Raw genomic sequence first — 16,634 nt, forward strand, 5'->3', positions numbered from 1 at the left:
CCTTACACCACTCATTATTTCTGTATTCCAAAAAATACCAACAGCTGGGGCACCAATAAATACAAAAAAACACAGTATGAATAATACTGGATTACCAGAAATGTAGATGAGTCACCTGCAGTTTCCTGCATTGGATATGCACACACAGGATTCCTGTGGGCCCAGAGTTTTGACCAAGTGAGCTTTGTTAAACTGAGAAAAGATGTGAAAGCCTTACACACTCTTTATTTCATCATCTGGTATGTAGGCTGACACACCATAAAATTAGATCCTTGTTAATCTCCACAGGTATTTAAAGATTTATTTAAATATTTTCTTTTTATTTTCCCAAGGTGACGTACTTGGAATATTTATTTCTTGGCTTAAGATCCTGTGTAATCATCCATCTGCTAAGTAATGTCTAATACTCTAATCTCTCCATTTTTTCTGAGCTAATCATGGCCCCAGACAGCATGCACTCTCTCATTAGATGTCAGAGAGGATAAAGGTCTTAGGAATGGTTATAAAATTTGATGGTGTAATTAATACCTTTATTATCAGCTTTAAAAATTTTAGTGTGAGGCTATGCCCCAACCTCTCCTCTGCTCAAGGAGATTGATATGGATGCCTTTACAGCTGGTTTATGCCTGTTTTGTAGGGCAAGCCTGCTCTATGATAGACTTTGGTCCTACTCCATCCATCCACCAATTCAGGGGACAAAAGGAATACCTTGCAGTCCTCTCCCAGTTCATACACTCTGGTTTATTCTGCCAATAAGGGTGAAAGAAGGGAAAGATATGTGCCTAGGTGTTGTCCTGACATGTAGCATGGCATGGGCTTTGACTGGGCATTTGGGAAGCAACACTATTACACCAAATTCCACAATGAAAACCTAAGGAAAGGCCTTGGCCCCAATCTTTTCAGGTGGCCAACCCCTAGAAAACAGTTGCATTCAGATGGAAGGATGAATGGTTAAAACAAATTATGTTACATCCTTGCTGTCACTGTCCTAAAACCAAGTTAGTTGCCCCCATTTTTGTTCCTTACATTCCTGTGAAAACAAATCCTAATAGGAGATTGTTTGCTGTGCATTTGCAAAAAGATCTGTAAACAAAGGGTTGACTCTTGCTTCCAAAGCAAAGATCTCTATTGGAACAATACTTTATAAAAGGACTACAGTATCCAGATGCTCTCTCAGAGTGATCTTGTCACCAGATTTTCAACACCCAAAGAAGTGTTTAAAAAACCTCGTGGATTATGGCAGAATGCTCAAATATATGAAAAATTACCAATGTCCCGGCAGTCTTCAGAAACTTCTCAATACAAATCTAGATCAATAGCTTTTGAAACATACTGAAAAAAAGTGTTTTGATGCACTTTGTAAACCTTGATGGGGTTCCACACAAAGAAGTACCATTAAAATTGACAGAAAAGGTCAATGTATTTGATATCCCCCATGGTATGAACTGAAAAAATTTGTAGACACTAGCAAAATCACACAAGCAAATTCAACAGAAATTATACTGACATTAATTCAAATTTGGTATTTAAAAATAATCTGAATTATAAGGGACTGCTTTAACACAACTTCTCTGTAAAATTAAAGGAAATCCTACAAAAGTCAGAGTACACTCCCTGGAGAGAGAAAGGCAGGCAGTGAGTGGCAGAGGGAAGAAGGTGTTTCAAGAATGTAGCAGCTTCAGTACTGAGGCAGAATGAAAGAAAACTAAAGGCAATGATCCAAGTTACGTACCTCAGAGCAATTTTCCATTCTACTGGGAGATGTGCTGGTAGCTACTCCTGGCCAAACTTTTCAGTACATCAATGACACATAAAAATTCATTTCAAGACACCCAAAACCATCAGTGAACACAGCTGATTGAGTTTTGCTTAAAAAAGAAAAAAGTGAAGAGCACCAATGTTGGTTCATTTGAGTCCTATTAGGTCTCACAAGGGTACAAGCAATGACAGTGGAGGCATTCAGATCTAAAGCAGTGAACTCTCTAGATCCCCCAAATTCATCAATCAATTATTTGGTACGCTATGCTTTACAGCAGTTTTTTAAGCATTCAATGCTTGCTTTAGAAATAAATTTTATTTCCTGAACATTTGCCATTGAAACATTTATAGAAAAATGAAAATTGTAATAGAAAAGCAACTACAGTTTTTTCCATTGTCAGGAAATGAAACAATATCAGGTCTTCAAGTTTTGAACAAATAAAGTCAGTTTTGAATAAAAATAAAGTTCTGTTGAACTGAAATTTTCTCACAAAAATCTGCTTAGACCAGAAGGCAATTTTATTGAAAAAAACCTTTTTCCCCCAAATGATAATGTTTCAGACCTTATTTGTTGTATGTATTTTTAGAATGTGTTATGTATCACTAGATAACATTTGCAGACTGTTCCAGTTGCCGAGGTAACTATGTTATTTTAATGATCAGCAGAGAGGATCATTATGTAAAACATTATGTTAATTTCAAACACAGAAAATTGATGTCTTGCTGTTACCTTGAAGCTGCACCTTTTTTTTTTCCCTTAAAGTGCATTTTTCCATGAAAATTAATGGTATAGCTAAGTGCTTGAGTATCCTTTTCAGAGTGATTCAGGATGGCTTTGAAGGAAAATAAGGCAAAAAATTACACCTGACAACCAACTAATGTCAGATGAAGAAATTCAAACCACTGTATTCTTGTACAGAAAGAGTATAGGAAAAATTTTTCCATATATTCTTAATAAACATGGACAGTGTGCAGGAATTTTAGGAGAGCACATGCATAATTTCATATTTAACTTTGAAATGCATTATTGTTCAGTTAAGGAAAGCAAATTATAAAGCATATTTGAGTTCTGTTTGTGATAAAGTGTATTGTCCATGATACAGACCATCTGATGAGGATATTAAAAACGTGACATTAAATTTTTGCTTTTATTAGATTAAGTATTTATAAGACTACTAGATTATACCAATAGTACAAATGCCATGCATTTACAATTCTTCTGCAATCACAAATGCTCTTTCTGAGCCTGCAGAGAGAACCTTGCTGGTATTAGTAGTTCACGGAGCATGACTGTTCTCAACCCTCCTTTCTCCATTAAAAAATTTGAAAATTATCCAAACTGTGTCTCACATAAATTCTAGGGTTCATAATGACAATTGCTGCTGTAGTGCACCAGCTTCACGATGGCAAATTGTCTCAGGCTACCAAATGCAACTCAATTTTGTCACCAGAATCTTCTTTCACCTCTTCTCTGAAGTTCTGCCTGCAGATTGTGTTAAATTATGAACGCTTCATTCTCCAGGTGGAACTGGATGCTTTTATGTATCAGAATATGATATGCTCAAGACATCTGAGAGCTCCTATATTCTCCTGACACTTCATCATAATCACCTGATCCATTTTAGAGTCAGTGAACTCTTCTGACAATACTCAAAGTGCATTTTGATGGAGTCTATATTTATATGGACTATATCTCTTCATTCCACGGAGCTTACTCGAATCCTTTCCCAAGGATTTCCTCTGCAGGCAAAGCTCTGACTTCAAAAGGTGGTAGGTATTTTTCAGATTCTTTACCCATAATTACACCTAATACACTGCTCCTCTGTTTCAACCTCACCACCCCGACATGCTCATCTGACACACTGAGGTTTGCCAATTTGTACACATCCCAACGAGGATTGCAAGTGGAAAATGTAAGAATGGGAATGAAACCTCAAGAACTGTATTAAATAAGCTAGATACTGTAAAAAGAACATATGATGATTAGCTGGGAATAAGCCATCTATTAGCTAATAGGATTAGGAATTTATTTCCTCCTTCCAACGGCTTATGCCTCACTTGTCCACTATGGGTGACCAAATACTTTATTCTGAAAAGCTTTCTTTTCATCTTTAGTGTGGTGAAAATAGTGGGGTAAATTTTTAGTCCTTTGAATTATTTAAAATTTTCTGATGTATAGCTTTCTGCTAGAAAATGCTGATTACTCAAAATCTAAAAGTAATTTTTGTAGAAATCTTCTGACAGAATATAAACAAAATACATTACCCTCTTGACTACTGAAATACACCTGAACATGATGCAAAAAAAAATTAAGTCAAAAAATGGTAGACTTTTCTCACAAATCTGATACTGTCAAGAATGCATAGACAGAATGGATTAGAAACAACTGGAAACCACAGAGTTAAAATTTCGACTCTCTATGGGGATTTCCAAGCAGTCCTTTCTAGAAAAACTGAAATAAAATTTACTGTAGTCAGATTACTTCAAGATATATATATATGTAAATATAGTGATACGTGTCTATATATGCATATGAATATATATATATATACACACACACATATATATATGAATGAATAATAGCTTACAGGTACAAACTTCTAATTTATAGCAAACATTTAAATTGTATCTTTGTGGCACTAAGCTTACTTTCAAGCTGTCCACAGAACCCATATACTTTCTGGTGGCTGGAAACATTTAATGTACTGTGGCTTATCTTTGTTTATAAGTTTCAGTACTTTGAATGTTATTTAGACAGTGAAATCCTTCATTAGAGTAAGTAATTTAATAAAGCAATTTGAGTCAGAAAATATGAAATACAGTTTCGTGTGCAAGCTTTCTTCATGGAAGGTAATGTGTGCATTATGAATGTCTTTGAATTACACTTAACACATACAACTTTCAAGAGTCTCGTCCTGTTCAGTGCCCACAGTGGATGCACAAGAAGGGGAGAATAAGGCTGAAGGGATACTCTTAATTTGGAGTGCACCAGAATGCACCAGAAACTAAGTAATTAATATTCATATATTTGAAAACGTGGATCTACTGTTGTAATCACTTGTTCTGCGATCATTTAGGTTGATCTTCACAGCAATAAAGACCCCAGAATTTTCTCCACAAACCAAATAAATCAAACGTAGAAATTACTTATATGTGGTTCATATGAGGGAGTCATGCACTCTAGAGATGAAATTTCAAGAGATCCAAGATCCAGTTGTGCTTTAATAGGTAATATCAGTTTTTCAGTACTCTTATGGTAACACCAATGATGTTTTATTGCTCCCAGCCTTAATTTGGCTGCCTTCTGCTTCAGTCCTTTCGGTTCTTACTGGTAGATTAAAGAACTATGAAAATCCTCCTGAGCAAACGCTAACACGCCATAATCAATCCACCTCTCCTTCCCCGTCCTCTGCTGAGCTGCGTGGAGCGCAGACATCGGTTTCGTACGGCGAGGCAGGCTGCCCAGGCCAGCAATCACCTCCCTTGCCCCTCGCTTAACTCTTCCCCACTGAGCAGCGCTTGAGAGGGGCACCGTGCGGGTCTCAGCCGCGCCTCACGCTGGGACGGGACCGGCTGCATCCACGCCGCATCTCCCCGCCCGTGTGCCCGCACGCTCCCCTTCCATCTGCCCCTGGTCACGGTGTCCCCGCCGCCGGCCGGCGCTGAGCGGAGCGGAGCCGAGGGCAGCGAGCGGGGCCGTCCCGATGGCGGGGACTGCCTGCGCTGCACTCGCAGAGATGCGCGGGGGTCGCGGCCCAGCCGCTCCCAAACCCCGGCCGGCCGGAGAGGGCGAGGTCGATCGGGCTGTCCCGCGGGGGGGGCCCGGCCCCGCCTCTGCCGGGCGGGGCGGCCCGGGCCGAGTGTCCGCAGCGGCCCCGGCCCAGTGTCCGCAGCGGCGGCGGCGGCGGCGGCGCGGGCAGGGCCGGGGACGGCCGAGGGGCGAAGGCGCTGCCGCCCGAGGGGCCGAGAGCGGGGGAGCAGCAGCGAGGAGCCGCTGACGGAGGAGTCCCCGGGGAGCGGCTCCCTCCTCATCGCGTGTCCCTCCCGGGCGGGGAAGGTGACCCGGGAAGATGGTGACCGTGGTGACGAAGCTGGTGCACTACCTGCACCTGAGGTAAGGGCGGGCGAGCGCGGCCGCCGCGCTGCTCCTCCCGCCGGGCGCACACCCGGAGCGAGCGAGCGGCAGTGGCGGGGCTGTCACCCCGGCTGTCACCCCGGCTGTCACCCCGGCTGTCACCGCGGCTGGGAGCGGGTCCTGCCCCGGCCGGGCGCTGCCCACCGCTCTCCGCTCTGCTCCCTGTCCCGCTCTTCCCAGCGGCTCCCGAAGCGCGTCTTGCGGCGCCGCAGGACAGCGAGGCGCGTTGGTGGAAAACGCCCGTTACCTTCTAAAGTCTGGAAAGTCAATGTCCCTACCCCTTGTGTAGTGTAATTATACTAGCATGGATTAGACAAATTGAGTATTTAGTTTTGTTTTTTGGTTGTTTGTTTTTTTTTTTTTTTTACGAGTTCTGTCAGGGTGCATTACTAAGCCTAGTATCATCTATTTCCCTAGTATCATCTATTCTAATTTAGCCGGCAAATGCAAATATTTTTGCACTGAGTGGAGGGAAAGCAAAAAAGTGCGCACTCCTGGTGGTGTTCTACTTGTGTTTTGTTGAATCACAGTTTCTCCCCTGTGTATGAGCACTTGAATGTACATCAAGAGAGTTGATCGAAAACTTAAATAACATGTATCAAGACTAGCAAACATAAATTTCATTTCTAAACGTAATGATATTTTAGTGAAGCATTTTCACATAAGGCTGCTCTGAGAGTTGATTTCATCACCTAATTTTTTTCAAGTTAGCCATAGGAATGAGTGGAAAAAAGGGCAGTCAATTGTACTGTAACTTTTTATTGCTATGATTTAAGACTTGATTCCTAGAATACGTGCAGTCTGTAGATACATTTTAAACAATTACTGGAATATCAATACTTTAACATGAATTGCATGACAGAAGAATGTAATATCACCAGTTTTACCTGGGTTTTTTTCCCACTAATTTAACTGCTACAATTGTTGAACTTATTCTCTAAGTGACAAAATCACAGCTCTAATTTTATAAATTTGTGTGGTTTTTTACTGTGTTACTTTGCTGGGCAAATAGAGAAGGAAATCCAGAAGGAAAAAACCCCATCCAATTCCATACTCCTGCCTTTCTTCTGTTGTTCTCCTCTAACAGTGATTATTTGTTTAAAGGAATATTCCTGCTGATTTTGAACCAGAGCTTCATGACTCATCTCAGCCTCATAGACTTCATAATATAAAGGGAATTAGGAAACAGCAATTAGTGCAGACAGTTGAATCAATGCAGCAAAGCAAAAAAGTTATGTTCTTTTTCCAGTGGCAGCCTGATCACTGTCAAGTATTTTGTAGATATCATGAGAAAAGATGCCAAAAGGCTGACAAGTTCAATGAACTTTAAGGATGCTCTTCTCCCACCGGATGAGCATCAAGGCATTGAGAAGGAGTGAAAAGCATATCTGAAAGTTTATCAAATGCCTAGTCAGTGCCCTGGCTGAAGGCAGAATTTGAGTAGTTTAGTGCTGGGTGAAAGAAGTCAATAAAAAAAGGGAAGATGTTAAGAAGTCAATCAATTTGCTTTTATATGAGAAGTAGAGCTGTTGGAGATACAGCTGAAAAGGGACACAGTAAATGCAACATTTGAAAGACTGAAGGTTATTAGTCCTAAATAAACACGAGTAAGAATTAATTTCCATTTGTGAGTGCTAAACAAGAGGATAGATACTTCACTGAGTATGCTGGAGTGCTAAATAGTGGCAGTACCTGTTAGGATATGAATGAGCAAAAGGTGCTCCCTAAAACCAGTACCCATTAGCAGGACAGGAAAGATTTGCACATTTGGTCATCTTTAGTGAGTCTGTAGGCTTAAAGTGTGGATTGATTTTTTGCAAGATCACATAATACTTTTTTACCCATTCATGTCACAAAATCATGAGAGGTAGGGGATAGATGTTTCATTCAATATCAGTCAGACATAAACAACTATTATAATTAGGTATTAACAGGTGCTTATTATTTGCCTCCTTCAGTAAGTGCCCAGCAATATAAAAATGAATCTAGAAAAGTAATGTAGAAATGAGTGCATACATATGAAATTGTCTGACATATTCTTGGAATACTATGATTTCTGGTTAAATAATTTTAGTAGGCTTCTGGATAGCCACATCATAATATTTATTTTACTGCTCATGAGAATGGAAGTAGCTGAAACCCAAATAACAGCAAGGAACCCAAAAAAATTCGCTCTCAGTCTGAGTTAAGAATAGTAGGTTGCTGGTGTGATGGCAAAAATGCTTCTCATCAGCATTATGCTTTTTTCTCACCCTAGGCAGAACTGCTAAGGATAAGTTGTAACTCCTGTATTCTGTGTATATTCTTAACCATTGAGTCCCAGTCCATGAATTTAATTTTAGGGTTCTGCTACAGTTAAGTGAATAAATACTATGCTAGTATATATTAAGAAAAATATATTTATATATTAAAATTGTACTTCATAAATTTCTAAGAATAGAGTTTATGACAAGATTGGACTATGATAATAAAATAGTACACTGGGCAGCCCAACAACTACTGTAATCAGATCCTTAGAGAATAGTAACTATGCCCTTAATTCAGGTCTTACTGAGAAGTAGATAATTAATTCAAATCACTTTAAAACTTGCACAGTTAGCAGAAATGTGGACATCATGGGAACCTGTCTTTGAATTTGACACCTTGCAAAACTCAGGATCCTGAAGCTACAGGAGTAATATTAAAACCTTGGGCACTAAACAACTGTTCCAAAAAGTCCCCTTTCTGGAAATCAGAAGTAAACACACTGAAATGCAATGCTCATGGTGATAGAAGAAATCATGTAGCAGTACTTGCTCTTTTATACTTACCTCAGCTAATTAACCCTCATGGTTCTGTACCACGTAAACCCCATTCTGCTGAGTCATAAACTTCTGATTAGTTTCAGTCAGACAAAAAGCAGGCTCACTGAATGGGAATGGATCAGCCAAGAAACTAATTGTAAAAATACTAAATAAGGTTCTCAGCCAGGCGAGATGCTTTCATATCAATATACTTAATGTAATTAGCTCTGTATAAGTAAGGATTGTGCACCAAGTGAGAGCAAAGCAGTGCACAAAAAAAAAGAAATGAGCAATGATTCTTGAGAACAACAAACAAAGGAGATGGCAGCAGATAGAGCAGTTTGCAATGACAACACTAGGCAACACAAGCAAACTGAAGACAAAGATGTAGACTTATGAATGTAAGACATTCATGAGGAGAGTGAACATTCGATGCTACCAAGGAGATTTCCACAGTAAATTGTATTGCAGAAATTCAAACTTAAGTATGGCTGGTATTGTTCATTTTAGGAAGTGCCAATTCTTAAGCTACACATGTGGAAAAGCATTGTCCCAGGCTTGAAATGCTATTTTGGAAGTTCAATGAATTATTAGTTTTCACGACCTGTCTCTGGAAGTGGCCAAATGAAATACAGTAAGATTTTTAGTTGAAGCAGCATAATAATAATACTATTTTGGAGCTGTCATGAGATCCTGCTTTTTTATATGAAATTTTTATATCTTTAAAAAGCTGTCAACAAATAAAAATCTTCTGCTGACACTGTCAGTTACATCTTACTTCATCCCTCTGATTCCAACAACTTAACACTCACTAAAAGGTCTCACTTAGGTTGTGCAGCTTTGAAATATACACGATTTTAACAATCTGCTTCTTAAAAATGCATGATTTGAGTCTGCATGGTTTGAGATGTGGCTGATGGACTGAATCCTGCCTGAGCAATGTTTATAACTGGCCTGGCACATTTTTCTTAACGGAGGCTTCAGTTCCAGAAGTTTGGACAAGAGACTGTACTGATGCCCCTCCAAGACCTCAGCATATGGTGGTGCATGGTTATCTTGAGGAAGGAGCATCTTCCCTTATCCTCTCTCCTGAGAGGACGAAGAAGCAGAGGAAGGAACACCGCTACCTCGTGCTTAGAGGTCCAGCAGAGGTTGAAGCTGCTGTTACAAGAACACACAGTCTGGACCTCATGGTTCAGCATCCCTGGCTACCATACTAGGGGTTTCCCTGTGAAATTTTTTAAGAAGTTTCATGTTTCTCTTAGAAATCTCTTAGATTTCTGGGCTTGGTACTAGTGTGGCCATCTCTGGTGATCAAGTAAAGGGCACAAAGGGTTCTGCTGAGTGCTGCAGGGGAGGTTATAGAGCACAGGTATTATTTTATGGCTCCTTATGCTCTTGCAGTAGCATACAAATGGTCTGCATGGACCATTGGCTGGTCTTTTATTCTTACCAGCTCCTGCTCTCCCCTTAAGCCAAAGGTATACTTGTGAATGATTTCTTTGATTCGTAAAATTATACATTAAAAAAAATATATTTTGGGACACACAGACCTGATGTTGTTGACTTCTGAAGTTCTTGAATTCATTTGCTTTTAGAAGCTTAATATGTCCTTAACATAAGGGTTTTTAAAATATATATCTAATGTAGCCCCTCTCTATTGTTCCTTATACCCTGCTGTAGGAGCACAAGACATAAGGATGCCAGATTGAATAAAGAACTTTCTATCTCTCAGAGTGCTACCTTGCAGCTTATAAAAAAGCCACTGTCTTTAATCCACTTCATAAACATACAGAGCTTTTTTAAAGATTAGGCTGTTTGTTCTTCTTGATGGGTGTGCTGGAACCATGCTCCTCTTGAAATTTAGAAATTAATTTCTTATTTTATACGTACAGTTGCCAGTGGAAATTTTCTACATATTTCTTTTGTATTGACATTATCCATTAAAGGAAATTGATTTTCCCCTCCAAGCTATATATGTTCATGAGTACTCACAAGCAGGAATTTTATTGTTGCTTTTTAGCTGCTTGTGCTGGGCAGACTCTTCCCTTTTCCATTGTCCACATTTGACCACATCTTTCTTGATTATGAGTGATTAGAAGCGACACTATAATTTTACTTAATGTGTGATCAATGTCTGTGATATTAAAAGTCTGCTCTCTAGCCTGATATAGCTAGATGTACACAAAATTGCCTATACCTTTTTATTCTGTACAACACTGTGTTTGATGGCTGCCTTATGACCGATTAGTATCTGTCATTTCAAACTGATGAGCCCCCTGGCTTATAGGATAAAATGTAGTTATTAAGTCTATTAAATTCATGCACTTTTGCATGATTTTTTTATTTTTTCAGTCCTTTCATTAAGCCATTTTTCCTCTATAATATCCTGGACTTTTTCTAAATTGATATCTTTAATGTTATAGTATCAGAAAATTTCACATTCTTCTTTCTGTGCCAAAGTTATGAATGAAAATATCAAATAATAAGATCATTAGTTGGAGGGAACCCGGAGAAATCTTAATAGGAAGACTCCCTCAGTTCATTGGTTTGTTTTTCAATGTAATGTATTGCTGTCTCTTTTAAGATAAGTCCTTCCCTCGTTTACAAACTTGCCCTGTTCCCACTGTCCCGTTTGTTTAGCTCTGTATGTAGTTACAGTCCTTATGTGTTCCAGTATCAAATGCAATACTGAAGCCATAAAGGAATTGTCTCCTGCAGCCCCTACTCCTTAACACATGTTATTTTAATATTAAAATCTGTTTTTATCTTGGTAAAGGTTAATAATGCCTTGTATTTTCTCCCAGTTTTCGGTTTACCGTCGTGTCTCAAAATATGCTTTCCTTTGGAGCACTTAAAAAAGACTTGCACACTGTCAAGCTCAGAGTAACAGGTGTAAAGCTGCCAGTTTTTCAGTTTTTCTCTTCCTGAATTATATTTGTTATGTTATGTTGACATTCCCTGGTAATATGGTATCACTTGAGCTGATAGATTATTTTAAGCACTTACTATTGAATTCTTAGGGAAATTATTTCAATATCTAGGACAGATGATTATCTGTTCTCCCTGCCTTAATTTTACCAAACCTTAAAAACTTTGCTTCTTGCTTGAATACAATGTGGTGTTATCCACAGATTTTCAGGACTAGTCTGGCTTTTGCTGTCATTATCCTGACAGATTATTGAGTTGGGAAGTTTTGGGATGGCCATGCCAACATTATCTTTGATCTCAACTTCATTCTTACTGTGCAGCAACTTCGTTGCCATTTAATTTCTCTTTTTCTCTGTCCTGTCAAAGAATACTACACATAATTTAATTTATATTGTTAGGTGTCAAGACCTGTCAGCTGTCAAGAGCCTGCTTGACTTTTGGCAATTTTTACTTTATCCCTACATTTTTGAGTTTTAAGACACTGCTTTCTTGCAATCCCCTGTTGCTCCTCCCTCCCTCCTCCTTTCTTGTAGACCTTTTGCTCATATCTTATGCAGTATTTAGATAAATACATTTATTTTCTCAACTGAACATGCTGCACACTTGTCAGATCTTTATGGAGCTCCCAACCCTTTTCCTTCAGAAGATACTGAACATCTGAGAAACCTGTGGTGAGGCTGTGGAACAAAGAACTCAAGGTCCTTAGGCTTGGGAATCATCTGTTCATAAGCCTGAACTCTTATTTTTATTTAAAACTGACAATCAGAGGAAAAAGCATGCACTCAGCAAAAATCTGTTAGTAACTACATGCTGTTTAAAGTTGTCAATTCAGCTCATTTTGACTAGAAAGGATTACTAAATGATTGTATTTCCAGCTCTGCAAAGAAGTCACCCTCTTCCATCAGCACTTTTGGCTCAAGAAAAGGATATTTGTTCATCTCTGCTTTGAAACGGCTTAAACCACTTTCTGACCAATCTATGATAACTGACAAAAGAATTCTCAGAGTGAATGAAGAGTTGCAACCTAGCAGTTTTCCATCAATTGAACTTAATTCCATCTTTGACTAAAGGCCATCACTGATGTTTTGTTATCTTTAATTTCTCACCATTCTGCTCCATGGGATACCTCCTGGAAACCGTAAAAAGGCAGGAGGATTATCAGAGCCCAAGGAACATGCCCTGGGACACTCACCATTTCAGCTTCTCATTGATGAGAGGGCTTGCCAGGTGCAATAGAAAGGGAGATACTTGTACTGTTTGGAGGTGGAAGGGGACCTTTGCCATCAGGGGAAGGATGGTTGGCAGATATTTTCCAGACAGCATCTCCTCTCTCTGATACTACCTGGCAAACCAAGCACGGCCTTGGGTGGGCAGCCCACATGGTGGCTTTTCCAGCACTGGAAAGGAGATGGCTGCAGTAACTGTGAGCTTGTTTTCCTCATTGTCTTAGGGAGTACAACAGTATGTGTAGCATACACATAGACCTTCATTCCTTCACTATTCCTGCTCAGATACTTATTCCTTCAATCCTTCCTCACATATCATCTCAGCAAAACTGACTGCAGTAAGAATTGAAACGCCTAATATTACCCTTTTTTCCCTGCAAGATTGATCAGTAGAGTCAATCGATATTTGATTTCTATTATGTAATAAGTTTTTATCAGCCACATTCTTCCATTGTACTGTCAAAACTTCCTTCATAATCTCTGGATTAAAAAAAAGCAGCCAGTGTGGCCGTCAGAGTCCATCAGCTTGGAGGCAAGGGTTCCATCACTTCAATAATTTTTCTTTCTGTACCATAAAGATCAAAATAAGAAACAGTGCTGTATGAAGCAAGATTTGAGATGTCAGAGATTTAAAGCAGGAACAGTGAAAATTAATAGAAAGTCAACTCAAGAAAATAACATAGACAAGCACATTTTACTTACTAGAAGCCAGCAACCCATAAAGAGCTCTTGGGCACTGTGTCCCACTGAGTTGCAGAAATTTAAATAGTTATCTGATGGAGGAATTAGGAATCCAGACATTTTGTGGACTTACTGATACGTGAGGCAAGCAATGTCATGGCAAGAAGTTGGTGACTTTGAGAAAAAACAGCATATAGTTGCATTTGTAAAAATTATTCTTCCTAGGGAGCATAGTAACAAGTAGTGACTCCCTAAGAAGTGCATGCCAATGCCATTAAAAATGTCCACCTCAACTGAGAAGCAGAATACAAGAAAAAACAAAAAAAGGGTCAAGAATGCCATTTGGAGGCAAACTCAACACAAAGATGTCCAGCAGAAAGGAAGTAGTCATAGGTATTCAATAAATTTAATGTTTTTAAGAACAGAAATGCTAGTGCTTCATGTCTGCTGAAAAATAAGCTTAAAGTCAAGACAAATATAATTGTCTTGACTTTAAAAAAAAAAAAGATATTTTTTCTTATTGTATTTGATTCTGTTCTCAAAGTTGGAATGTCTGTAGGTAGTGAAGTGGTCAGTCTCCTCATACTCATGGCAAGGGCATACATTGACATTGTAGACTTTATCATAATTTCTGAGACAAAATCAAATGGCCTGGGGATTTACACAAAGTAATGAGAGCCAGACCTACATCCCCTTGTTTACAGGTATCTTTACCTTCATTTCCTTTCTCCAGAATTGACATTTCCTCTATCAAAAATGAGAGAATCCCTGCCCCTCTCTACAGGTGCAAGCCAGCCCCCATGGTCCAATCTATAATGCTATCCAATTTTTAAAGTTTTCTCCAAACCCCAGGTTTGGAGCAAAGGGTGAGTGTAAGAGGAGAACTGATCTATAGTGTATGTTTCCTGTAGGGAATTTTAATTCTGTGAAAAGGATTTAGGTCCTGTCTGTTCTTCCCAGCAGAGAAACATATGGCCCTGCATTTGGTGGCCAGCACTAGCAACAGATTAACATCTCCCATAAATGCTACATTTTGCTATTATGACAGTAAATGCTATTATACCTGGGCATAATGAGACAAGAGATTTCATAGCTTTTCACAGAAAAGCACATATTCTCTATAAATTAGGGACATGGTATTGATTTTTAATTACATATATAAGATAGAATGGTTTATATCTCCAATAATCTTTAAAGGCTGCCATCTGCCTCTAGACAAACTTAAGAAGGAAACCTAATTTGGATAAAAACCTGCTTGGATAGTTAATTCAGTTAAGGGATCAATTTCTAATAAAATTGAAGGATTGGGCTGTGTGATAATCCTTTGAACTACCTGCAGCAGCAAATTTGTCCTTAGCTTTTCTTTCCTACACTGGCTCTCAGCTTTCTGGTAAGTGAGGTAAAGGTGATTTACCCAGTAAGGTATATAAAAACTGACTGAAACAAAATTGAAAGAATTTTAAAATTACTGCTGTTGTAATAAATTAATAAGAGCAGTAAAACTCATCAAAATTTAGATGATAATAATAAAAGAACTTTAAAATATGTAGTAGTGATATGAGGTAAGTAGATGTTTTTAAGATTTATTTAAAAGTAAGAATTATGAATGCATGCTCATGTACATGTAATCCCTGGATATGGGATCAACAAAGGCCTTCAGTGTTATGGGACAGACACATATGAAATGAGGACAGAACAGAGGTGTTTAAGTAAATATCACTTTGAAATGTCTTAGTCTTTCAGAACTGTGTTTCTGCTCCTAAACAAAAGCAGTTTCCATGCAATGAACTCCCTGGTATTTACTGACTCCCCCTGCACTCTGTGCCCTTAGCAATTTCCCTTGAACTCTTTTACATAGCAGAGTATAAGGTCCAGATCAATTTGATAAGTAGGAAATCATAATGAGCTGTTTATAATAGATTAAAGTGCACTAAAGGATGTTACGTTTTCTTTCAAGGTGTCTTTAGAGCTAACATAGAGACATCATTTTAATGTTCTGTGCTTCGTGATGTTGTCAATTTAATGGCTTACATCAGATTTGTAAATCCTTCATGACATTTTTATTAAAGGAAATATTACTTCATCTACTGTGCTGCTAACAGCAGCATTTAGTTTCCCTAGGTAAATGAAAAGTTCAGAGCAGTGTCAGAGCTTAGCTACATTAGCCATTTGTGGTGAAAGAAAAGCCTCTATTAATGCTTATGCACTAGAATTAAGATGACTTGAATGCTGTAATCCTTCCTGTTCAGCTATTGGCATCATGCTGCCATCTGACAACAGCTGTTTCCTTCTTAATCTGATGGAAAAAAATGGTGGTAATTGTTACTTGCACCATTAGAAGCTCAGTCGTTCCATTTTATGTTTTAGTAAATATGAACAGTGTTTCATAATAAAACCCTGTTTAAACCTCTTTAATGTATCCATGTGTTACATATAGTATAGTCTTGTTTATTTTTGCTTCAGTAAGTACCCAAAGACCTGACAGGCATTTTTCTGCAGCAGCATTTTACTTTTAGTTCCGTAGTTAGGAACAGCAAGATCCAAAACTTGTCATGAGGAAAAAACCCAGGCATTTGGGGCACATAAAAAAATGAGTAAGCACTGCATGTCATGACACTTTGAAATCACCATTCTTGGCAGAAGGCCAAGCATGGAGTTCTTAGAGGCTTTTGAAGCTACTGGAGCTGGAGGGTCCTGCCTTGGAGCTGGAAATCAGGCTGACATCCCTGCATTTCCTTACAGCTGCTACTTTCAAGGCTCAAAAATGTGTTTGCCTCACCTATTCCCTGAGCTTCAAATTGTGGGGGTACTTAGGTAAATCTTGGAGTTCCAAAACTCGTCCGTGAGAATCAGATTTGAGCACTTCTGGAGCACAGTCCCATCATAGGTGCTAGTTTGTCTGACAGCTACTGGTATGCCCACATATATTGAATACATTTGGACATAAAAGCTTGCTAAATGACAAAGTATTCCTTGAAAGCAGAAGACTGAGCATTTGTATTTTTTTCTTAACGCAAAACTCTCATTTTGAGCTGGTGATACACAGAATAGTGACTACTGTTGGTTGTGAAGCTGGAGAATTTAACTGACGATCTTGTCTTTTATGTGTTTCCTGAGTTT

At 38.9% G+C, this 16,634-nt stretch overlaps 1 protein-coding gene across 1 annotated transcript in view; it reads left to right on the forward strand.

Moving 5' to 3' along the window:
* The first annotated feature begins 5,777 nt into the window (after positions 1-5,777).
* ARHGAP18 (Rho GTPase activating protein 18) overlaps positions 5,778-16,634 on the forward strand; it is a 95,357-nt gene continuing 84,500 nt past the window's right edge. The window contains exon 1 of the mRNA XM_066547033.1: positions 5,778-5,872. Within this exon, the coding sequence (XP_066403130.1) occupies positions 5,829-5,872 (44 nt within the window). The 5' untranslated portion in view covers positions 5,778-5,828. The remainder of the gene's footprint in view (positions 5,873-16,634) is intronic.

Source organism: Molothrus aeneus, chromosome 3 (assembly GCF_037042795.1).
Source record: "Molothrus aeneus isolate 106 chromosome 3, BPBGC_Maene_1.0, whole genome shotgun sequence".
Classification (NCBI taxonomy): domain Eukaryota; kingdom Metazoa; phylum Chordata; class Aves; order Passeriformes; family Icteridae; genus Molothrus; species Molothrus aeneus.